This window comes from Chlamydotis macqueenii, chromosome 2, assembly GCF_036417535.1.
Source record: "Chlamydotis macqueenii isolate bChlMac1 chromosome 2, bChlMac1.mat, whole genome shotgun sequence".
Classification (NCBI taxonomy): Eukaryota; Metazoa; Chordata; class Aves; order Otidiformes; family Otididae; genus Chlamydotis; species Chlamydotis macqueenii.
Window position 1 is genome coordinate 33,335,148 of NC_141557.1, and position 25,759 is coordinate 33,360,906.

Below are 25,759 nucleotides of genomic sequence, written 5' to 3' on the forward strand. Positions count from 1 at the left end.
CGTTTGAGATCTCACTAATTCCCTGCCTGTTTTTAAGTCGGAGTTTTAAAACGCATACAAGCATGGAATTACATGCAGTAGCTATGTGTATTTTTCTTTCCTATCAAGATGAAACCTGAAAAATTCCATAGGATCTTTCTACTATACAACTCTGTGTAACCAATTCATATCATATTTTATGATCTTCCCTTCATTGCTTTGCCTATTTTTAAAATGTAAGTCACTGATCTTTCCCAATGTCTGCTTTCAAACAGTTTGATAATAAATGTTCTCAGACAATTATTACAATTTTGTGGAGTCTGATTCATATCTCTATGGAAATTGTAATAACGAAATTTACAGTTCGACTTCATGCACACCTTCTTATTCATCCATTCCTCCTACCCTGCCTAGCTGACCTTCTTCAGTATTTGTGCTCATCTGCATTGTCATTGTTCTGGAGATGGTTCAAATGTTTGTTTAAACTAGGATTTCTTCTGGCATCTCATGTTTAATATCAGTACATTTGTACATAGAAGACAGTTTTTGTGCTGATTTAATTAATGATGTAGGCAGAACTAATTTCTAGTAGCAGTAATGGTAGATGGTACTGGGATCCGTCTGGTCTTTAGAGGGTTACCTAAATCTTTTCAGGTCACTCAACTAAATGCTTTTATTACCATGCTGCTTGAAGAACTTTCCTCGGGTGATTGACAGAAAATCGTAACTAGTTGCACCATGGATGTTCACGCTAGAGATGATGTTGTAGAAAGCCTTGTAGCTCAGAAGGTATGTGTTTGGATCAGCTGTATTTTACATGCAGAGTTTTAGTTGCTTCCACAGGAATTAATAGTACTTAAGTCAAGTTTGGGTCTGGATCTCCATGTTGACACTGGGACAGTGGAGGTGGAGTAGGTATAATCATGAAGACAGCCTGCTTCAGAGCTGTGTGCTGTCTGTATTTTTACAGACTACTACCTTCTGAATTTAAAAATTACCTGGAAAAAAAAGCCAGGTGTCAACTTTTACCTTACTTCTGGGAACCCTTCAAACTTCTTGTAGGTTTTCTGTAAGCAGCAAGATATTTCCTTTAGCTTTCAGATCACAAAACTGAGTGCAGTCAATTCTTGGGCATTGTGAGGATTTTTCTCAAATGTCTTTACTTATTCTGTTTTCAGTTGTTCACAGTGTGTTTTTTCCCTCCTTTTAGAGGCATACATGTGCCTTTCTAGAGCAAGGCACTCCTCTCCTCTTTATTAGTGCATACAATTACAATTTTGAGTGTTTATTTAAATCAAAGTGCTCACTCTGTGTATAACTTTATTCAAGTAAAACTAAGGTAGCTAGTGCATGTTGCAGCTTTCAATGCACAAAATGTTTCACTAGATGGGGATTGAAATGGGAAAGAACTCTCATTTTCCTTCTGACCTCCCAGGCCTCAGAAATAAAATGGGTTTCTAAGATGGCATTAAGACAAGAAGAAACAAGGCTTGAGGAGTAAAATGAAACTCATTCTGGTCAAAGTAATATCTGCTCCTGGGCAAAGACTGCATTGTTTGTAAGGAGAGATCTTGGCTTATTAAGTGCCCATGTGTTCTGCTATAATAGCTCTGTTTAAAAGACCTTGTATTACACTTGCATCTGTATAGAAGCACAAATGCCTCGAGGTGCATCTAATCCTTTATAATGGCTTGTAGTAGTTGTTATTCATAATTGGCTAGGAATGAGGTGTGACACCTACTGCTGACAGCTGTAGCTTTGTGATGGGTCTCATTTCTCTCATCCCAATAGCTCCTGCCTGGCATTATGTCCGTGCAATGGCTTTTTAGGTCACCAGTTACAGAGTTTTTGCTTGGCTGTCACAGCTGTGCCATAGATGGGGATGACGCTCAGCAACACTGTTTTGCCAACACTTGCGATGCTCAGTTTCAGTACTTTTATGAGTACTTGGGAAATACCCCTTGGCTAGTTATTACACCTTTGACTGACAGGTAATGACTGTTCCTAATAACAGCGTCTGCTTTATCTGTTTCAGCAAATAAGAAGTTAAATGTTTCTTAAAAGTTCAGTGTTCTTTCATACCTCGTATGTAGTTTATAAGTTTATAAAGCTATTAAGACACAATATCTTTGAGCATGTGTGTGCATGTAGATGTGCATACTTAAGTAATGGTATGATTTTAATGTCCGTTACTTTTAAAATAACTGAAATATTTATTTCATAACTTAATGTATGTATTGAGTGTCTAGACAATATGAGTGGATCTATACTGAGGTTGATCAGGAGTTTTCAGCAAAAGAATTTTTGTGTGTGTGTGTTAAAGTCCAAACCAGTACTTTTTTTTTCACATTGCATACAATGAAGCTTTTTTTCTGTAAAGGTTTTGGCTCCAAAATTGAATTTCTTGTCAAAATCAGTGATGGAGAAAGATGCAGCCAGCAATCCTGGCTGGCTTAGTGCTTACGACCCTCAGTTGTGGGGGACAATTCTGAGGCTCAGGTTCTTGAAACATGGAAAGCAGCCACTACAGCCTCCTGTTTCCTGTCCTGTGTGACCACTGATAGAATATTCTTTCTTGCTAAAAATGTTGATGTGGTTGATTTTCATATCTAAAATAAGCACTTTCCAAATAGTGCCACATCATGATTTTACATGAACATGGACGAGGTACATTTGTGGTTTAGGACATTAAATTATAATGAGAAAGTGGACTAGGAATAAATCATCCACAAAACATAAGGTTTGAAAAAAAAATCCTCCCAACTTTGTAGATGTTCCTTGCAATGCTAACAATCACTTTTCTTACATTCAGGTGTTGTATTACTCTAACCCAGCCTCTCCACCTAATGATGAGCGGTACTCCTGCGGGACCAGCTGGCAGAGGTGAAACAGAGACCACCAAAGATCTAAGCCGTGCCCTTGGCATTATGGTGTACGTCTTCAACTGTTCCCAGTAGATGGATTACAAGCTGAGATGTTGTTGATTGGTACAGAAATTGTTGTTTAGTTTCTTTTTCATATGAAGTACATGCTTTCCAGAAAAAAAAATCTTAAATCTTTCACTTTTGATTTTAGTCTGTAGGGAATATTCATAAAGTTTTGGTCCAGAAAGGAGCTTGGGGATGCTTTGATGAATTCAATCATATCTCGGTAGAAGTTCTGTCAGTGGTGGCAGTACAAGTAAAGACTGTCCACGATGCCATTAGGAGCAAGAAAAAGAAGTGAGTATTTTAGCAGTGCTGCTTTATTGTTTTTTACAGTCTATAAATACTGAACCAGTAACATCTGTTCACGCAAGTATGCTATATTGTACTTCTATGGTGTACAAGTATATCAAGTTTACACTTTGAGTACATATGTTACTAGATTTGTGTTTGATTCAGAATTTCTTTGGAAAAAAAGTCAGTATTCATGTTGTGCCTGCCTGTACACTAATGATGAGGGAAATTAAATGTATACCTTGCCTTTTTTTTTTTTAGTCTACTTAAAATTTTAAAGATACCTGTGAACACACAGAATGTACTTAAATATATGCAAGAGTATTCACTGGTTTGTGGTACTTAGGAATCCTCGCAGCTGGCTAAACCTAGTAAAATGGCCATTTGAAAAGTGTCTAGCTATCACATTCTTCCACAGATGTAGGCATGAATGTGTTCATAGAAGTTTCATAACTACCAGTTGAAAATGAAGCCGCGTACTCTTACCTAGTAAGATATTGGATATAGGATTATTGAGAAGCTGTGAAAAGTATAGTGCACAGCAAAAAACTTCATATGCTTTTTGACACCGTAGGGCAGCCCATTCTCTTTTTCTTAAAGTACATTTTTATGCTTTGTATCTTAACACTAAAGTTTCAAGGAAGGAAGTTTTGCATTTAAAAGATCTGACTGTATTTCGTGTGCTGCACTTTGCAATTTTCTATTGAAATGGCATTTCTGAGAGTGAATTAGTTCCACAAGTGGTTGCTCCAGCATGAAGGGCAGTAAAGTGATGCCAGTTTATTCTGCCAAAGTGCTGGAGCTGCACTTTGAACTATGTGGTAATGGCCTTTGATTTAGATGGTAGAGGGCTTGCTTACAAAAAGAATTGTAATTTGCTCTTGAGTTAACACTTTTCACTGATTTAATCAAGACTTTGAGAAAAAAAAAAATTAGTCTCTGATTTAATTTCTCAACATTTTGAAGTTCAATGGGGCAAGCTGCAAGGCACTGCCAGCCTGTCTGGGAAGGCACAAGTATAGAGGTGCTATCTGGGATCTGCTTCTCTGAGCAGTAAATCTGTTGGATTTTTAAAAGACAGAAACTTAGGACAGAACTGGGCATCACTGCTGCTTCTGTGAACAAGTTGAAACAGAGGTACTACCTTTTTCTGTGTTAAAAGTACCTTAAGATTTTGGTGTGTTTTATTATTTCTGCTTTAGCCATGGAATTCCTGATGACGTACTCCTTCATGCTTTCAATACAGAAAGACCCAAAGTCTGCTGAAGTTAGGAAGCTGTTTGCTCAGTCACATCTCATCCTTTTGCCAGCCAGACATCCTGCTTCAGATGGCAGGACCAGGCGGCAGCAGCAGCAGCAATTAGCTTTGAGCCTAAATTACAGTAATTTCTAACAAGCAGTAAGTAACATCTGTTTACATGGAGGAGGTTAGGTTTGGAATTCATGCGCCTCTGCAAAGACTGTTGTTGAGTAAGACCCTGCAGTTGGGTCTTAATCATTGGAGGGAGACCCTGAAAAGCATCTCCCTTCCCCGCAAGTGGTGGCTTTTTTTTTATATTTCACAACTTAGCTGTTGCTTTACCAAGCATTCTCATTAATTACTACCATTACATTCAAGGCAAAGCAGGACTGGTGTGCACCAAGGGAATGATGCAGCCCCTCAATTCAGAACCTCACACAAGGGAGGACAGGGTGATGGGGACCCCTTCCACCCTTTCTGCTTTCAAACAGTCAGCAGCATTGGCAGCTGCATCTTCCACAGTCAACTAGATGTGGTATTTGACAAGAGAGCAGGAGGGATCACTCCCTGTTGCTACCAAGCATTTCATCTCTCAGTGGACTGCAAGAGGATGGAAAATGTATGCGATTAATTTGTCATTCATTTATTATTTTTGTTTTTCCCTTTTTTTTTTTTTCCATTTGGGAAGAGGAGCCCCCAACATAAGAAGGACATGGTCCAGTTGGAGAAGGTTCAGAGGAGGGCTACGAAGATGATAAAAGGGCTGGAGCACCTTTCCTATGAGAACAGGCTGAGAGAGTTGGGGCTATTCAGCCTGGAGAAGAGGAGGCTCTGGGGAGACCTTATAGCAGTCTTCCAGTACCTCAAGGGGGCCTACAAGAAAGATGGGGAGAGGCTGTTCGGTAGGGCCTGTTGTGATAGGATGAGGGGTAATGGTTTTAAAATAGAGGGAGGTAGATTTAGATTGGATATTAGGAAAAGAATTTTTACCATGCGAGTTGTAGAACACTGGAATAGGTTGCCCAGAGAGGTGGTGGAAGCCCCATTCCTGGAACCATTCAAGGCCATGTTGGATGAGGCTCTGAGCAACCTGATCTAGTTGGGGATGTTCCTGCTCCTTGCAGGGGGGTTGGACTAGATGAAGGGACCTTTGAAGGTCCCTTCCAACCCTAACCATTCTATGATGCTATGAAATGCTATTAAATAACATAACATATAACATATATCTCTACTGAAAGATAAAGTCAAATTATTGTTTTATTTGATGTGCTCTCTATTTTGGTTTTTTGTTGTTTGTTTTCTTTTTTTTAATTTTCAAATATACTTGCTACATAGCATTGACGTATTACCTTTACTTGGTTTTTACATAAAATAAAAAAAAAAAAACCTTTGGAATTAAGGTATGAACAGCTGCATTTGGGACTCCAGGATTCAGCGCTGTAATATCTCTTATCCATTGTACAAGGTGCAGGATAGGTGAGAAGTAACTGGTAAAGCACTAGCTTCCCATATTTACTACCTAATAAAATGTCACAAGGGAGAGAAGATATATTAAATACTACTAGCCTGATATTTCTTGTGCAAGCTATTATTCTATTTGCAAGACGAGTATTGGTTATGGTAGGTAGAAGAATATGTAATTTTTATATTTTACTGCAATGCATATAGCAGCCCTTGTTTGGGCTTATGAAGAAATGCTTCTTAGGGAGTAGTTTACTAAAAAAATTGTCTAACAGAGGGGTGCTTACTCTTTTCCTAGAGTATATGTTACTGATTTCTGTCAGAAGTATACTGCTGGACTAAACCACTCGTCTTAATTTGGTCATATTTAAATAGGAATGGAGAACAAAATAAATCTTTATATTTATCAGTAGCAAAAAAAAAAAAAAAAAGTGCTCTGAGGGACAAATTTGCTGGTTTATAGCTCACCCGAACACAAAATTCAGCATCTCTGCTACTATGAGGAAATTGTTTAGCCTTTGCATTATTGCTTTGTGTTACTTTTTTAATTGGAGATTTTTCTCATTTATGTCAGTGAAATGGCTGTGGTTTTGTTCTAAAGCTTATATTTAAATAAGAAACAAACAGTGAGACCTCCAAAGGCAACCATAACTTCATGTAAAAGCATTAAAGCCGTCCAAAAATTGAAGTCCTTTGAAAAATGATAGCATTTTTAGCAGTGGCAGGGTGTTGCATTTGACTTGCAGACCCTGTACAGCTGCTGGCAGTGTCCTCCAGTCCTTGCTGGCAAGCGACGCTGCTGCAGATTCTGCCTGCTCTGAGTTTGGGTCATACCTGTCTCGCAAGCCCTGCACTTCTCAGCTGCCTCCTTTGTGTACAGCAATGTTATGGAATACTAACAATCAACAGTGCCTAATTAGCTCCTTTTACTTTGAAGTAAGGTCCTTGTTAGCTTTGACTGACATTCTTAATTGTGATTCTCTCAAGCTGTGTTCTTAAAAATGTTTGCACACATCAGCCATTTAATTTAAGTGACTTACTCTTACCTCATTTAAATAACTAATCTGTGTCTTTGGATAATAGGATTTGTTTTCTTCCTTAGACCCTGTGCTGTGGTTGTCTCTGACACTGAACTGATCTGTGAAATTATGTTGGGTGCTGAAGGGTTTGTTGATGCACGCCTGTTCGCCAGGAAGTTGATCACCTTGTACACTCCCTGCAGGGAATTGCTTCCTAAACAGGTGAGGGTCTCTTTGGGCTTCTGGGTTTGATGTGTGTTAACACACATTCACTTGGAAAAAATGTGGCTGGACATTGTATAATAATAGGTATTTTTTATCTATATAGTCTTATCTTTTATTTGAAGACACTTTAAATCACGTGTCCATCCTTATTAAATGGACAGATATGAATTTGGAAGAAAATGCCCTTTCCTCTAGTCTTGGGACATTTGTAATGCGTTAATTTTGCATTAAATAATTGTATATCACTGCTTCATACCTGGGATGGCTGAACTACATTGTGCTGTTGTACAGTGTCTATATTAGAAATACATCTGTTGGAGAAGAAAAAAACCTTAAAGGAGAGTAGGAATTATTATGAATAACAAATAATGTATTCTATTTGGATGGATGTTTGTTTAAGCTTTCCCCAGTAAATACAGTGGAGGATTTTTTCAAAAATGGAAAGAAAGTATTGCTAAAAAATTAATTATTATACTAGGAAGAATTAATATTCAGAATAGTTATCTTAAAAATATACTATTTACAAGACTTGGAAGGTTTCTAATTTCTTCCCCATGTGCATGCTGTTTACTGATTTGCAACCGTATAATTTTTCACAGGACGTTCTTAATATTCAGTTTTATTAGTGGAATAAGAACTTGGAGAACCTTTCAGCCTTAAGCCATAAACTCGGGCAAGCAGGGCCATTATGAAAGCAAGAGCAACTTTATTTTCATGCCTGCATAATTTTGAAATTATCTCTAAATATCCTGAGGTTTTCCTGACACAGTCTTGCAATGTTTCTAGAGATAATGAATTTAATGTTGCATATCTTAAGATAGAAATATTGTCTGCTTTACTAGAATAGAGATTCCTCAACTCTAATGATTACTTTGTCCTGGAGTCATTTTCTGAATTCAGAAAAATAGCTTGTACAATTGTTTGCCATTTAAATATTAATAATAGTAATAATAATATTAACATTTGAAGCAAAAATGAGACTGCTCTTGTTTATTATTTTCATCTTATTTGTTTTACTTTGAATGAAAATGGGAGAAATCAAATCCCTTTGACTAAAATTCTGGACTACTGCAGAAAATACATAGCAGTTCAGAGAGCTCTGAAAATACTGATCCAGGGTTGGATGTTTTAGGGCTCTCAATATACTTTCGGGGCACTAGGATCCTAGCTGATAAAAACTAGTTCAGAACAGGGTTGTCAGGGCTTTCAGATAATATATTGTAGAGGAAGGGACTTCTGGTCTTATCGTGGTAAATAGCCTGGATGTCTTATAGTCTTTGTACACTGGGCAATCCACACAGCAGGCTGCTGTAAAGATGCATAGCTTGCTCTTTAACAACCCATCAGGCAGCAAACTAACAAAAAACTTCGGGGTGGGGGGAAATCTCGCCTAAATCTAAGCAAAAGATCATTAAGCTCAATATGTTCCTAATTTTTTCTATTCTCATAACCATCTCCATGTTTAACTTCTTTGCCTAGGTGGAATATTTATAAAATGTGGAGACTCATTTTCATTGCAGATGCTCAGCAACTTTAGTACTTGAGAAAAAAATGGCAGTTTTTCTTACTGATGATGAGCTGTTCTGAAGTTGAATATGGCTTTTTATTTTTCCTTCCTTGTGATACATTTTGGGCATTTGATTCACAGTTACGGAGTGCCGCTATCATGGAAAGTGATAGTGACATCTTTCAAAAATTGTATATTTTTATCTTGTGGGTTTGCTATTGTTTTTGTCCCCTCCCTTTTTGTTTTGTGGTGGTTTTTTTTGTTGGTTTTTTTTTTGTTTTGGTTTTGTTTTGTTTTGGTTTTTTTGTTTTTTTTTTTTTTGTTTCGGTAATAATAACTAGGCTGTATCTATAATGAAGTCATAGGTATGGTTGCAGCTGAAGTTCTGAAACCCTACCTGACTGGTAGCCAGTTTGAGTGCTGACAGTGAGGTAGTTGCAACCCTAGATGGAGTTTCGGAATTGAGGGAAGGGTAGTGGGTGCACACTAAGAAAACTGTAGAACACCATGAGTGATGTGATGCCTGCTAACATAAGGAGATGGTAGCCATGTAACTCTTGGCTGCAGCCACACAGAGGTCAGAGAGGAGCTGATTATCCGCACGCTTATCCAGATGCTCCTGTAGTAGCTGGTCCCGCTGCTGGTTGTACCAGAATTAGCCATCTGGGATCTCTACGTAAGATGCAAGAACACCCTTAAGTGTAGGTGTAGTCTTAACTAACTTCATGGTAGACCCCTTCATTGCAAAATTGGCTGTTGAGGTGCTCCATTCAGTCATACAAGCTCATACAAGCTGCTGTTCAAATTGTTTAAATCTCCAAAATGTTTCAAACTCCTTTTCTTTCTACGTCTATGTTACCTAGGAAGGAGAGGGAAAGAGATGAATGTTACACAACACTGGAAAAGGAGGAAGAGGGATTGAAGAGCCTTATGTGTTATGAAAAATTTGTGCCTTCTGCATTGGATATCTTCCTTCCCACTGGCAGGGCTTAGGGGAAGATAGAGGATTTTTCTCTGCCCTTCACTTCCCACATGTTTCTAGGCTTTTCCTCTAGGCTGAGTAGCTCTCTGTTTCTCTTTCCCTTTAATTTTGGTGTTGGAGCTGGTTGCAAAAATATGTTGATAGTCTGTCCAATCTTCTCTTTTGGAAACAGAGAAGTATTGCTAGCATCAGGTCAAATTAGTAGAAGTTTGGCAGCAATTTTTTGCTTTTGTTTCATCGTGGAGGTATAGTTGCAATTAATACGATAATACCAGATGGTGCAAATTATGCCATTTAAAAACAGAACAAAGTGGATAAAAAAATAGACATATTCAATTTTTTGTGTTTTCTTTACTAGACTTCCAACACTGGTCTAAAACCACTGCAAGACTACAAGGGAATAAAATGGTGTCATTTTACTCTGTGTAAACTGAGTGTTTTATTCTTAAATACTACCACTTAGTTGTATTTCCTGTGCTAACGTGACTAGTTAAAATATTTTCACAGGACCGCTATGACTGGGCACTTTGTGCTGTAAAGTCAGTTTTGGTAGTTGCTGGCTCGCTGAAGTGAGGAGACAAGAACAGACCTGAGGATCAGGTAAAATCATCACTTAAAAGCATCTACGAGTAGGAGCTGTTTCTGATTTTTTTTTACGTTTGAATAAAACCAGAATCCTAGAAAGAGAAGGATTTAATGCTTTTGCAATATGTGGTTTACTGTCCTTTTCCAGGTGCTTATGCGAGCCATAAGAGACTTCAGTTTGCTTAAAATAGTGACAGATGATATCCCAATTTTGATGGGCCTGATCAGTGACCTGTTTCCAGCCCTGGATGTTCTGAGGAAGAGGAACCTGCAATTTGAACAGATGGTTAAACAATCTACCCTGGAGCTTCTCTTGCAGCCTGAAGAGACGTTTGTTCTCAAAGTAGAAGAATTCATTGCCTTTAATTACCCCCCTTAAGAGTTTCAATCAAAATAATTGCAAATGGGTTATATTAGACATGAAGGTTACTTTTGAATATGTTACAGTATTGATAAGGTGTCCTCAGTGTCTCAGTATTTCAAAGGCATTTTGGCGTGGCAGTAATGCCCCTCAGTAGGATAAATAGGCCCATAAGGAAAAGCATGTCCTGTTCAAAAAAGCTGTCTGCACTGACAAACGTGTTTGTTTATGTGCAGTACCAAGCATTTGTACTCAGTAGCAAATTGTTGATGATTATTTATAGGAAGGAAAGAAGAGGAAGGGAGCAAATACATATAAATAAGAAGGTGTGGATTTGGAATGTGCATGGCTACATGTGACTTTTTGTGTTCTGGTATTTCTGTATGATATAATGCACATTGTGCTATACACATTAAAACATGCAGGTACAGGTATGTATACTCATAAGAATTAGTTGTTTATAAGCTAAACTTAAACACTAATTTTAGTTTGAATTACAGGTAGTGTGAAAAAGTGAAATGGTGATGGTTTTAAAATAGAGGGAGTTAGATTCAGATTAGACATTAGGAAAAAAATTCTTACACTGAGGGTGGTGGAACACTGGAACAGGATGCCCCATCCATGGAAACATTCAAGGCCAGGTTGGATGGGGCTCTGAGCAACCTGATCTGGTTGGAGATGTCCCTGCTCCTTGCAGGGGGGTTGGACTGGTTGACCTTTAAAGGTCCCTTCCAACCCAAACTATTCTATGATTATACAGACTACAGAAAAAATGTACTTCATTGGACTACCAAGAAAGTAGTCCACCCTCCTTCAAGGAACATCCACATCTGCTGTATGTGATAGCACACTCCTTTCCTTTATTAGGGTTTCTTGGACACTGATTTAACAAAGCTGGTTAAATGTGACTGACCTCAGGATTTATAAAGGATTTTCTGCTATAGTCTATCTTGTTCCATTATCCTGACAGAAGAGTGAAAGACAGTAAGCTATACCTTGGGGTATTATGAACTTTGCAATTAACCTTCTATGGAGTATTTTGATTCCTGCTACCTGGGTGAATCAGATGAGCACTGAGGAATATGAACTTGTTCCTGTTGCACTTCAGAAAAACAATGTGGATGGTCTTCACTAAGACAGAAATCCATAAGCAGCCAAGATATTTTTATTCTGCAGCTCACGAAACTATTTATTTGGAATAACTGTATTACTTTGGTGGACTGATTTTGTGTCTTACCAAATTATAGCTGCACAACTGTTCTGAGTGTGGAATTTACTCTGCTAAACTGATGGCAATATTGTGATAACTGTTCTATATAACCAGGTTGGCACAGTCCTACTGGACTGCATGGCTGTACAGCAGAATAAGATTTGCTCTCACTTGTTGAGTTAACTACATTCATTAATTTAAGCCAATTCTCTTCCCATTTTCTGGGAGACAAATGATGTTGCTTGATGTAGCTTCAGCTCAGCTGAGGCAAGTCTGCCAAGAAGGTGTAAGTTCATTTATCTTGTTAAAGGGAATAGGAACTTGAAGGGGGAGATAATTTTTGTGAATAGTTGTGTGTCTGTTTAGAGGACCACAGGGGAGCAGAGGTGTTCACTGTGTATCCCTTCTGTGTGGTAGGTTGTTCAGCTGGAGGAGCTACTGGCAGTGCGTCACTGTGTGTGTTGTTGGAAATGTAGGGACTGGAAAGAGTAAGGTACCTGCCTACATATGCAGCATGTTTTTTATCTTACATTGTAAAGAAATTGCCATGGCTATTGCAGAAAACATTCTGCATGTTGCCTTTGCATTAGGCTGCAGTGTAATAACACACTGTTCAGGCCATTCAGGCAGCCACATGATGTGCAATGGCAAAGCTTAAATGTTACAAGCAAATTCTACGTTTCATGTGTTGTTTGCACGTCCCAAAGTAAAATTAATCGTGGCACCAAGTAACGAGCATTCAATTTGACTTATCGACTAAGTAATACTTTGTTCTGGAAGGAGAAGCAAGATGTTTTAATTAAGTTTCTAGACAGAAATAGTGGAATATATTGCCAAAATACTAGACAAATACTTCTAATAGATAATGTTTGCCCATTTCTGCTAATAAATGTTGGCAGCTCTGTGGATTTTCTTCCCCATTCAACACGATCTATTGGAGAAGATCGACTGCAGAGTACAGCCATTTCAGAATGGATTCTCCCTTCCTATCCTTAGGCTTAATGGAAGTTTGGGGCTAAACTAGCACAGAGGCCATGAGTAAATCAATGTGAACAGCTGACTAAATGCAGGGATTTGCAGTCAGAGACCCAGTTCAGGAAGAAAGTCAAAGATTCTCATTGTATCAAAATTGTATTGCTAATGTGCAGCCTGTGCCTCCTCTTCAGGTGCTGAAAATTCTGCATCACAAGTACATGAACATGAAACAAAGGCCTGTTTGGAATGACCTTAACCCAAAAGCTCTGACAGCTGATGAACTGTTTGGTTTTATACACTGTACAACCAGAGAATGGAAAGATACCAAGTAGCACATATGTTCTTCTTACTAGGATCAGTTCCTGACAGCATCATCCTCCATCAGAAAGGGACAGTGCTAGAATTGGGAGAAGGTGTTAGTGACAAAATTCTTGCATTTTTCAGTGTTTTGATGCAGTGAGACATGGGTGCAGAGCACTGGTGGTTGTGGGAAGTCTGGAGGGAGGGCAGCATGCTAGTAGACAGAAAAGTACTAGCCTAAATGATGCTGATTCATCTGCCTTAAAGGGCGAGTTATTTTCTCCCCAGACCCATGAAACCTCCCATGTCATTAAGACTAATGACATACTCTCCTGTAATCAAAACAGAAATAGGTCATTATTGCATAAAATGCACTCATTTTGGTGAATCAACTGTTCACTGAAAATATTTTTGATTTTTACTTTGAATAACCATCTAATAAGTAAGTACAGGAAAAAAAAGCATAGGTTTGATGTTACAGAAAGCTTTTTGTTTCGGTGATGCATTAAGTCTTCTGAAGTTTTAATTGCTATGCAGTGTTGCTATTTAAGCATTCAAGTGATGGGATTCTACTGAAATATAATTTGCAGGTCTCCTGTCATCTCTTCTGAGAAAGCAAGCTAATATTGCCCATGAGGGGGCAAAATGGTTAGTTTTAGATGGAGATATAGATCCTGTGTGGATTGAGTCACTCAACACTGTTATGGATGATAACAAGTTGAGCAATTGAGAAGCAAACACAGTGGCTTCCCCTCTACCTGTTTTCACATTTTCTTGTTCCTTTATTTTTCTGGAGATAGTTTTTCAGTGTGCGTCCCTTTTTTCTTCCATTCTTATAATTTATTTGGTTTTTACTAAATTGCTAAGTAATATTTTACCATATGAGCAACACATTATATCTTGCCTATTTTATACAACAAAAAGGCTTGAAGTAGCCCTACGTATACTGTAAGGGTGATTGTGCCTCCTAGTGTACAAATTGATGTAATTCGAGATGTCAATCATAAGATGATTGAAACTGCTATTTGGAAAGCCTCTCAGTAAAACAGATTTAAGATTCCATGAGTGAAGTCTTCATATCACTGTAGTAAGGAAATCTAAAGTAGTCACTTTAAGAACTAGCAGCAGTACCCAGACTTCTTATTCCCTTTTTATTAATTATGTAGCTCAACCAATTTTCTTGGCTGTCCAAAATGCTGTAATGTAATGAAACTAAAATTTAAAATCTGAATGTAACCTTAGGAAGGTGATTGTAGTTTATCCCATTCTCTTAAGCTTTCCTGTCTTAAGAACATAAACCTATCTAGTGACATGGTCTCTGGTTACTCAGGAAGGTGTCTGTTTGGGGCTAGCCACACAGCCTACCTTTAGCTAATGAACAGAAAGTGGCTTTTCCAACGGACATATCAGAGCACTTAAGTTTAGGCTCCTGCTCTGAATAATTTTCTGTTTATTTCCATTGACTTTGCAGGAGACTTCAGCTCCCTTCCTTTTAGTAGCTCTCAGGACAACTCACATTGGTGAATGAATTAAACTGTAGAAAACTCATACAAGATCAAGTAAAACTTTTTGAATTTGTACTCCACTGTGTTTCTGAAGTAAAGAAAAAAAACCCAAAACAACTAGAGCCACGTTCGAATAAAGTTTGTTTAGCTACATTCAGGAAATAGCATATGTTTATGGTGTTGCAGATAATCCTTTCTTCTTTGTGGGGCTGTAATAAACACATAGAATCATAGAATAGTTAGGGTTGGAAGGGATCTTTAAAGGTCATCTAGTCCAACCCCCCCTGCACGGAGTAGGGACATTTCCAACCAGATCAGTTTGCTCAGAGACCTGTCCAACCTGGTCTTGAATGTTTCCAGTGCTGCCAGCAAACCTCCTTCAGCACGGGCTCCTCTCCATGGGGTCACAGGTCCTGCCAGGAGCCTGCTCCAACATGGGCTTCCCATGGGGTCACAGCTTCCTTAAGGCTCATCCACCTGCTCTGGTGTGGGGTCCTTCATGGGCTGCAGGTAGATCTCTGCTCCTCTGTGGGCCTCCATGGGCTGCAGGGGGAGAGCCTGCTCCACCATGGGCTGCAACATGGGCTGCAGGGGAATCTCTGCTCTGGTGCCTGGTCCTCCCTCTCCTTCTTCACTGACAGTGGCATCTGCAGAGCTGTTCTTCTCACACGTTCTTACTCCTTTCTCCAGGTTATGTTGCACAGCAGGTTTTTCCCTCCTTCGCTATGTTATTACAGAGGCACTAGCCCCATCACTGATGGTCTGGGCCTTGGCCAGTGGTAGATCTGTTTTGGAGCCGGTTGGCATTGGCTCTGTGTGACATGGGGGGAGCTCCCAGCAGCTTCTCAGAGAAGCCACCCTTGTTGCCCCCTGCTACCAAAACCCAATACAAGTAGTGAACTGACTGTCTGCTTTTTGTAATGCAAATTTGTCAGTAGAAATTTTGGCTACTGTTCTCTGACAGCATTTTATTAACTGTCACCATCTTTGATACTGTTAAGAACACTGGTTTATAGTGGCTTGGCTGTTTGTTTATTGCTCCTTTGGATCACAGTACTGCTTTTTAAACTTATTTTATATCTATGCTCCATGCAAATTAATTGTGAGAACCATGTTTTCTAAAGAATATGGATTTCCACGTGTAAAAGGGAATTTAGTTGGTCAAGGCACAATGCATTAACCTGAAAGCAATCCAATGTGATCTTTTCCTTTTTGCATTTGTTGAGCTGATTCAAAACTGTTCTTACAAATTTTAGTGCGAAGGCAGTCTTTTTATCATTTGTCAGTCTGTGTTTTTATTTTCAAGCAGCATTTCTGCTGTTTCATGTCAAAATTCAATTTTGCAGCGTTCCAATGTGTCATCAACATTTCAGTCAGTTCTAACTATCTGTGTTTGAGTTGTGTGCTCTTGGGACAAGAAACCTTCGGTGCACGTACATCCCAGAGAAACCTTGCCAGTAGGAGAATTTAATTAAACAGCATGAGTCTGTCCAAGTTGCCCACCGAGGGGGACGAGCAGCAGAGGACTGGTGAGGACACAGAGAAGCAATATCATCTCTCACTGCAAGCGTAGGAGTATAGAGGTAGAAACAGTAGGCAACAAACTGTCTAAACAGAATAGCTGTGAATGAGTAAACAATCGGTTTAGACTGTGTTTGACTAATACTGTGTGAACATGAGCAGGGGATAAAATTGCCTAATCCTTTGGAATATGAACACTTAGGCATGTGGCTGCTAACCTGAAGCATATTTATAGCTAGCGTAATGATAAGGAATTTTAGACTTAGGTGTGATAGGAACTAGCAGATGAGAAGGGTTATATTTTTTGTCTTCAGTTACATCTAGCCAGACTTTTCAGCCAGACTAGGTTATACATACTACTGTAGATATCTGCAATGCAAGTTATGTTGAACTTGGGTGACGCATAATCCTCAGTCTTGTGTACGACTTACACACTGGTATTTTAAGTAGTCTATTCTTAAACAACATTTAACAAATACAGAATCTTTCCTGCCACCTGCTTTTAGGTGGTCCAGCCCTCTGAAAGCAGGAGCACAGTATCATCTAGGTCCTTTCTTCCTGGAATAAAAGATGCAGTCAAGGAAAAGGAGTAGAGCCATATGCCAGTGTATTCAGCTGTCATGATAGCTCTTAGAAATGCAGCAGCATGATGACCTTTGCATGAACAAATAAAGATGTTGTAAGGCTGGCAGCACTTAATGCCTGACTTACAGCCAGTGCAGTAGTATTTGTGCATTGCACTAAAGGCAGTCACAAACAGTTCTCAGAAGTTAAGAAAAGTTTGTATTTCAAAGCTAGAGGGAAGAAATTTTGTATTTTTTTCAACTTCTCTCTGATAAAAAATTGGTTGCTTTCCAATTTTCTTTGCAGGTATGTTGTCAGCTGGATAGAAACAAGGAGATATCAATCCGAAAAGGCTAAATTGATTGCTGTCTTTGATAAATACATGCCTCCCTGCTTCGAACAACTCAAAAAAAAGTTTTAAAACTGTTACTCCTGTTTCTGAGAATAGTATGGTTTAGGTACACATTAGGATTAAAGCTGTTACTTTAAGAAACAGTATTTTTGAAAAATCCACTCAGCATGCGATCCTATGCAGGAGTGAAAATGCTTAAAATAATTGTGTACATGAAAAGTATGTGAGATTAAATTGAGAGGCTCTTGTGTATCAAACCTGGACCCTTCTTTTAGAGACCTACAGGGATTCAGAGGTTTTGTATTGCAGTGGTCCACTGTAACAAGGGGAAACGTAGTGTGTTCATGGCACTGCACGTAATAACCTGATTTCTCAGTTCTTGCGTTGCTTCTGTTAGTAACTTCTTAGGTAGCTTAGGGCTAGCCATTTCATCTCTCTATACAAGCATTCTGCCTCCCTCTAATTAAATGCTCACTAAATTCATTAGTGTTAGTTACTCTCATACTCTGATAATGAGGCCCCGCATTATTAAATGTTATTAAAGAATGGAGATGAACTCCATGTATAAATGATCTGATATTGCACATCCTTATGTTGACATTTTAAATTTACTTAATATGCCTTGTCATTCTAAACTCTTCTGAGTGTTTGCCTGCTTCTAAGTCGGTCAATATGGGAGGAGAAAACTAATTGAGTACGAGTATCAAGAATCTTCCATAACATACATGCCTGAAGAGTGTCATCTTCATATAATTTGCTTTAAGTAGTGTAGAATGAAGGTATTTTGGTACACTTTATCAGAAGACCTCTTCACAACTTTGACCTCTGAAAGGAGCTCCTAAATAATAAGAAAGCACAGCAAGGAATTGCACTACTTAAATTTAAATACCTTCTTGAGGTCACTGTCAGCTTCCTATGGAGTAAGACTCACAGGTCACTCTCTTCACTTATTTATTTATTGCAGACACTCTGTTCTCTGCTGGATTGTTTGCTGACCCCTGAAAATGTGCCAATGAATTGCCCAAAGAGCTTGGTGAGATGTATTTTATCTTTGCTTGTATTTGGGCATTTGGTGGGGCACTCTCTTAAGATAGGGTAAGTTAATGAAAATGACCACAGTATCTCACTGTGCTTGCAAAACAGATACAGATACACGTCTGCCTACATGAACAGACAAATACATACGTGTGTGTGGGTGGGTGTATATGCAGGATCATAGCTGCTAATACTGTTGTAGGGGTGTAGAGAATCTGATTTGTTGGCCTGTGATACTGTGTACTTTAGCTATCAGCCTTCATCTGTAAATGAGCTAACTTGACTGGAGGGAGCTGACTGCCTGCAGTGCAAGACTGTGTGCAGACTCATTTACCATGCATAGAGAAGCTGTGTTTACCTAGGAGACTGTAACCAGTTGTACTTTTTTATCTATACTAAAGTCCCTGGCTAAGCAAAAAAAAACCAAAAGTAATGTGAGGGTCATGCCTACCAGCATTAAAGCATCTAGTAAAGGGCTAGATGCTTTAGATGTATGTTTAATGGATTTATACTGAAAAATGTAGATACAAGGCGTCATAATGCATTCTACTTTGTGAGTTTTGGGTTTGTTTTTTTTTTTTGCTTTGATGCTACAAGAGGTTTGAAGAAGAAGGTTCTAAATCTCTAAAATTACTTATCAGTGCTTTCCTTAGATAGACCTTGATTTCCTGAGAAATATGTTGTCATACTTGCCTATTAAAAAGTGAAAAAAATACAGTTGGCTTTACTGCTGTTTAAATTAGGTTAAGCTCTTGTGAAGGAACAAATTTATATGAGTGTCATCTATAGGTACAGGAGCACCTTGTGTAAGTTGAAGAATCAGAAGCAACACATTATTGCATCAAGAGACTAGGAAGATCTTTTTGGTGATGTTAAGATCTGTTTTGCTATCCTTCAAAAAGACTTGCTGTTCTGTGGACATACTCAGGAAGGTCTTGTCTGAAGACCATCTCAGTGGTCTTACAGCTACATAAATCTAAACTGAATTTAGAAGTTTTAGAAAATAAAATATTTGGGCTGGATGTGTAGTGGGTTAGCCTTGGCAAACAGCCAAACACCCACCTGGCCATTCACTCACTCTCCCTCCCTCCTCAGCAAGGCAGGAGAACAGAATAGGCTGAAAAAGCTTGTGGGTCGAGATGAAGACAGGGAGATTGGTAAGCATGGGTAAAAGTACTCTCATGGGTAAAACAGACTTGATTTGGGGAAAATTAATTTAATTTGTTGCCAATTAAAATGGATATAGGTAGTGAGAAACAAAGGCAAACATTAAAACAACCTTTCCTCCTTTTACCCTTCCACCCTGCAAGCTCAGCTTCACTCCTTCACTCCTGACTCTTCTAGCCCCTCACTCCAAGTGGCATGGGTGGATTGGGGGTTGCGGTCAGTACACAGTTGTTTCTCTCTGCCACTCCTTCCCTCACACACTTTACCCTTGTTCCAGCATGGGCTCTTCATTGGCTGCAGTCCTTCAGGGTGTATTCACCTGCTCCAGTGTGGGATCCTCAGTGGGCTGCAGTGTGGATGCCTGCTCCAGCAATGTGGAGCTCCTCTTCCTCCTCTGATCTTGGTTTTCTGCTGTTCCTCAGTCTTTCTGCCCTTTCTTGAATACACCTTCCCAGAGGCATCCCACCTGTAGCTGAGGGGCTCAGCTGTGCCCTGCAGTGGATCTCTTGGAGCCAGCTGGAACTGAGGCCACCCTGCAGCCCCCCACTGTCAACATTTTGATGCTTGCAATCATTCCAAGATCTTATCAGAAGGCCTGACTTCAGCCCCTCAAAACAGCAGCCATACTAAGATACTGCTTTGATGTTCTTGGTTATTTCACCATAGTCTACATGTGTATGCCTGTTTTTGACATGTGCTTCATATGAAGATCTTGATGTAGAAATAGTACTGTAAACAATTAATGCACCATTTTGTAGCTTTCAGATTACCAAGCTGAATTCAGTTGCAGATGGCTTAAAAAGATGAAGGCAGTGAAGTTTCCATCCGAGGGCACGGTATGCAATTACTATCTTGATCCAGAGACGAGGAAGTTCCTGTCCTGGGTGGATAAGGTCCCAAGTCCTAATGTGGATTCAGATGCACCTCTGCAGGTACAGTGCACACCAGTGACCACACAGCTGAGCACGGCTAGGTGCAGTGGGGTCTTGCCACAATTTCTGACATCTTCTTAGATGCCCTGGAAGCAACACTTTCTATATGTATTTGGATAAATCCCTGCTATCCGGCCCATATGTGTTCAGTTGAGTGTTGAGGATTAATGATGAAGTGATGTTTTTATTGATTTTTATATTATTAAAGCACTCCTGAAGATATACCGTATTCAATACTTTAAGGGCTTATTCCCTTTTTTTTTTACAGTAGGAGAAATTCAGGCTCCAAGTCCATGTAATCATTGAAAAGAATGCCCACAGCAAGTGTACACCACAAATTGAAGCCTTAACATTTTTCTGTTGCCAGCTTTACGCGCAGGTATTCTTTTACCAGCTAAATTCCCTTCATACTAACAGAAGTGTATGAGCTCTAGGGGAAGCAAAATCCCTTTATCACCTTTCCACTGTGCTCTTTATCAGCTTACAAAGTTAGAGTTTTACTTGTGGAATACAAATTTTAGAAGTTATAATAGTATGATGTATACACATCAGTGGAGAAATAGAAAGCCTGAGCTATTAATTGTAATTACCTGAGTTTGGGGGTTTAGTTGTTTTTTTTCTTTTTTTTTTTTTTTGGTGTGATTTGCATAGAATATTCTCAAGTGCTTCATGGTGTTTTGTTTGCATTAACTTCTAGCTATTTTTTTTTTAAATTCTTAGATGAATAGGAATTTTCCTGGGGAGATTAGAAGTTTGTGGGCATAGGAACATGGATCAAAAGACATTATCCATTATCAGCTATCCTGTAACAAGTTCTCTTTAAGGGAAAGAGGTTGAGATGGAACCAACGCATTTCAGCTTCAACCTGATTTCAAAATCTTCCTAGTAGAAGAAATTGAATACAAATTTTCAAGCAGAAAAGCTGTGTAAAAAGTAATCCAGTAGAACATTTTGTTCTAGTAATTATGTTTGAGAACAAGAGAATGGTGTATCCCATTTCTTTCCTTTTTAAAACTCAGTCCTAGCCAGCGAGGCTTTTTAAAACTAAACTACGTTGTACAAGTATTTGATGTTTTTTCACTTTCCAATTTCAGGCAATCTTTGTTTACACATTTGAGAATGCACATCTCAAATATTTTATTGATTTACTCTTAAGAAAAGGCAAACCAGTCATGCTTGTTGGAAATGCCAGAGTAGGAAAAACAGTGTTTGTAGGCGATAGACTTGCTGCTCTCTCTGAAGACAAGCATGACTACTGCTACTACACAACATCAGCAGTGCTTCGGAGTAAGTTCCATACAGATACAAGAAACCTATCTTCCCTCAACAGCAAAGGTGAAAAATATTATGCAGTTATTACAATCTCATACAACTGTTGGCTACTGTCATTGCCTGAGTCTTGGCAGGCTCATTGCTTTGCACAGTGGCAAACATAGAGAAGTTGGGCAGGCAAGAGCAAAGGAGGAAGATGAAACTGTTTGGGGTGAATTGGCACTGACACTGTGCTCCCACAATTTGCTCTGGGCATGTGGACAAGTGAAAATTTTGCTTTACCTATGTTAATGAGAAGCCTTGAGCCAACTTTCGCTAGCCTGGATGTCTCTGCATAGTGCCTGTAGATGTACTAAAAAGGGCAGTCAGGAGTTGGACTTGCTTTTTTTAGCACTATGTGATCCCCGAGGAGGGTAATCCCTGTCTAGAGAAGTTTGGAGTCTCCATAGGTAAGATGGATGCAGAGCAAAGGAAAAGCAGAAGGGACTATACATTGGCCAAAAATGTTTTGCTGGTGCTAGGTTTTGGAACAAAAGGAGTCATTCAGTCAAAGTAAAATAGGCTTGTAAAAGCTGTCTCTCTTCTGCTTTTCATGAACACGACAATCAAGGGAGAGGCCACCTGTCAGTGGGTATGTCCTCTTTGCCTTCTTTTTTCATCCTTACAGTAATTTGAACTGATACAACTATATGGAAAACTGATGTGCCCTATTCACTGTACAGCTTTTTATAGCTGTAAAAAGCACCAAAGAAAGAAGTTGATACAACTGCCTTTTCCTTTCATGTATGTGGGAGAAGATACAGAAAACAATTTATTTGGTTTAAAAACTTTCCAAAATGTAAGGAGTCTCTAGATAAAATCTTTAGAAGTATTTAAGTTTGCTTGATGCTCAATTTAACTCCTTGTGCAATCAAATTTTTAATTTTTAGCCAATCTGCATTGCTGCTAATGAATCAAATTTTCACTAGGCTTAAAAAAAAAAAAAAAAGAAATCCACAAATCTCTAGTGAATAATTTTTACCCCACTTTTTCTTTCTTGTCCTCTCTTGATTTCTTCTGTATTCAGGTCATATAAACAAATAGCACTTTCCATTTACTTTGTACCTTAGTTTATTCTTTGAAATGTTTAGAAATTTATGTTAACTTGGCATCTTGCATTAACAGGACTTAATTGCCTTTTTGCCCCTCAAAATGAATGGAGAAATTTGGGGAAAAGAAGTCTGCTGTACATCAGAGCAAGATCATGAACCAATGTAAACGGTTATAGCTTCTTTAACGGGGAATCAGCCTTACAAAGTTTTCAGATATTCCCCTGTTTTGCGAGGGGTTTTTTAGCTAATGGTTGCCATTCCAGCAGCAATCATGACCAAGGCACTAGAGCACAAACAGGAACTGATGCAAGGAGCTCCCAGGCCATAAATGTTGTGTATTCTTCTTGCAGGAAACTTCTTAAATAAACCAAATAGGTGAAGTCACCGTCACAGGGGCTTTTTCTCCAAGTGTATCACACCCACCAACTGTACTATGACATAAAATTGGAGATTTTGTGAACCTTTAAGGATTTTCTGTGAAATGTTAGTAGTATTTCTTCAGATTTTAAGTCAGTATTGTAAAACATCCACCGCTCCTTCTAAGAAAGATTAAAAGATTAAAAGATGAACACAGAAGTGGACTCCTGTGGTTGTTTGCAGCTCTTCCTCTTGTCCGCTGCTCTTCAGTCAAGACCCTCTTGTTAAATGCTCTGCTAGCAAATCCCTCTGCTAATCACAGCAGGTGATGGACTGCATGACAATTTGGAAACAAATATATTTTGTTAGCTTTCCATTGTGTTTACAACATTTTTTTTTTTTGGTGAGTTGTGATGGAATGATTTTGTTCTGTCATGTGTAGCTCAAAATGACTACCTCTTTATTTTTTTGTTCATGTGTACCAATGCCTCTGCCTAGGAAATGCATTCAGCAAGTGATACACTGAAATGCCATCCTTGTGTGTTTTATGTTACCGCTCAAAGCACTTTTTTCAAGTAAATTATTGGATTTTTTTTTCTTTTAATGGATCAAATTACATAAATGAGCAATTTAAATTCTCAGTTCAAAAAGAAGAGCTTAAGAGCTGAACTTGTTGAAGTACAGTTATTCACTACATTGTCATATTCTTTCCATAGTTTAGAAGTTGAAAGACTTTTCTTACAGATCATATAACTTTTGATCTGCAACATTTTCTGCCAGCTCCCATCTTATCTGTATCCATATAACTTTTTTTGAGGTATCTGCTAGAGTGGGTGAGATTAGCATGTAGTGCTGGGTTTTATTTAGCATTCCCTCAAGGCATATGACTCACCCACTCTCCCTCTAGAACAGCAGAAAATTTCAAAATGTTACTTGATGGAGGCAGATTCTAATGCAAACTAATATTGGTATGTTAAGTTTGGGGTCTTCAATAGTACTAAAGTCTGGAACGGAGAATAAATATACCTAAACATTTATGTACAATGGAATTTAATACAATACATTTCCTTATTGTAATGCAACAATACTGTATTTTTAAAAATATAACAGGAGTAATATACTGTAATTGTGGACACTATTTAAAATATAGATAATGTTAAGGACCAAGAAGGAGTATTCCTAATTTTGGGTTTAAAAGTACCAGTGTACATGCACCTTAGCTAAAAGAAGAAGAAAATATTCTTTTACCTAAGACTTCAAGGTAGTTAAGATACTTTAAGCTTTTCATATGCACACAGTTTTGGCAAAAAGATTTTTCCCCTTTGTGGTAGAAAAGGAGGATAAGTACAGTAATGGCTTTTTTTCTCTCAAATTTATAATCATCCATTTGCAAATATGTTGAGGTTCTATCTTGTCCTGCAGCCCAACTTCACTTCTTATCCACTTATTTTTCTTCTCAACAGTCAGTAACCATCCTTTTAGCTGACTATGACTAGATAGAAATGCCCTTGGAAACATTTGTTACCTTCCATGAATTGGCCAGTCGAAATCACTGTTGAGGTTTGCAGATGATTTATTTCACTGTTTGAAGAATCTAAGATGACAACACATTCCATTTCCAAATGGAAACTCTTTGTAGTGATGTATTTGTTTATACTGTTTTGCCTAAGAAACAAAGAAAGTCCTGCTGCAGTTCTGACTTGCAGCAGACATGACATACAGCGTTCAGCTGTGACTACACAAGCATAGTTTCCATTTCCTACAAGCTCTTGTGAATGTGTTGCTTGTTTTTTTTAAAAAAAAAACAAGACAAGTTCAAAACCATATGCTAACACTTAAATATTTTTTGAAAATCTAACCTGAAATTTGTAACATTCAGTCTAATATAATGGAAAAAAAAATGAGTAGTCTGTAGTCTGCATTTTTTTTTTCCTGTTCTAATTATACATGGAACTGATAATCCTTTTTCTTTTTTTTTTTTTCCCTTCCTCACTCCTCTTTCTTTTTGGCAAATATTAAAGTAATAAAAAGTGTGGGCTTGGTTGTCTTAAAACCAATGGCAGGTATAGCTCAAATTCAATTCATGACACTGTTGACTAGACAAAATAATCTAGGCTAGATGCACAAAATTTCTGAGAAATCTTTTCCTCTTGCCCAGCAGTGTTGAGTGGGAAATCTCATGCATATAAAATTTGAATTAAACTCTCTCCTGTGCTGCAAGATTTGTAACCACTATCTTCCCTAAATATTTCATAACCACCTTTGGTTTAAATCTCTGCCCTGAAAGAGGCTGCTTACCAAAGATGAGTGCCCCATTTACTGCAATATGCTGAAAAGTTTTCCTTGAAGTCTGCCTATTACTGTAATTTCACTTTGTGCAAAACATTTATGTGGTCATTTAGACTACAAAAATATATGACATAGGAAGGAAGAGAGATGAGATTGTTAGCTCCCAGTCCTGCTTTAATATATTCTTAATGATTTCTGCAGGTTCTTATTTCCATGCACAAAATAGAAACAGTGCAATTGGAAACCAAATTTCCATGGACAATGAATCCTTCCTTGTGAATCTGTGGAATACTGCACTAAGTGGCAAAAGTTGAGGATCACGTCATACCAAAGTTCAATATTATAATAATGCTTAATACAAGTGGTTTTCTTCTATATTTTCAAGGTGACTTAGCAGCTTTCTATAGTTATTCCTTCCCTTACACCTCTAAGGAAAGCAGTGCAGTTGGATAAAAGTTGTATAAACTCAAAATTTATGTCTCAAGATTTTACAGATCAGATGAATACATAGGAGTATTTGAATTAATTTGTTCACTGTTGTAATAATTTTGTTATCTGATTATCTGCATTCAGCATCATGTAAGCATCTCATTTTGGGGAATAGACTGAAAT

At 38.4% G+C, this 25,759-nt stretch overlaps 1 protein-coding gene across 1 annotated transcript in view; it reads left to right on the forward strand.

The window, feature by feature from the left end:
• DNAH11 (dynein axonemal heavy chain 11) overlaps positions 1-25,759 on the forward strand; it is a 123,249-nt gene that overhangs the window by 17,112 nt on the left and 80,378 nt on the right. The window contains 19 exon segments of the mRNA XM_086740390.1: positions 634-768; positions 1,809-1,859; positions 1,861-1,970; positions 2,792-2,966; positions 3,055-3,204; positions 4,444-4,579; positions 6,982-7,139; positions 10,139-10,231; positions 10,365-10,559; positions 12,205-12,245; positions 12,247-12,280; positions 12,954-13,085; positions 13,652-13,779; positions 16,959-17,058; positions 17,060-17,110; positions 17,969-18,014; positions 18,017-18,099; positions 19,965-20,138; positions 21,233-21,426. Of these exon segments, the coding sequence (XP_086596516.1) occupies positions 634-768; positions 1,809-1,859; positions 1,861-1,970; positions 2,792-2,966; positions 3,055-3,204; positions 4,444-4,579; positions 6,982-7,139; positions 10,139-10,231; positions 10,365-10,559; positions 12,205-12,245; positions 12,247-12,280; positions 12,954-13,085; positions 13,652-13,779; positions 16,959-17,058; positions 17,060-17,110; positions 17,969-18,014; positions 18,017-18,099; positions 19,965-20,138; positions 21,233-21,426 (2,186 nt within the window).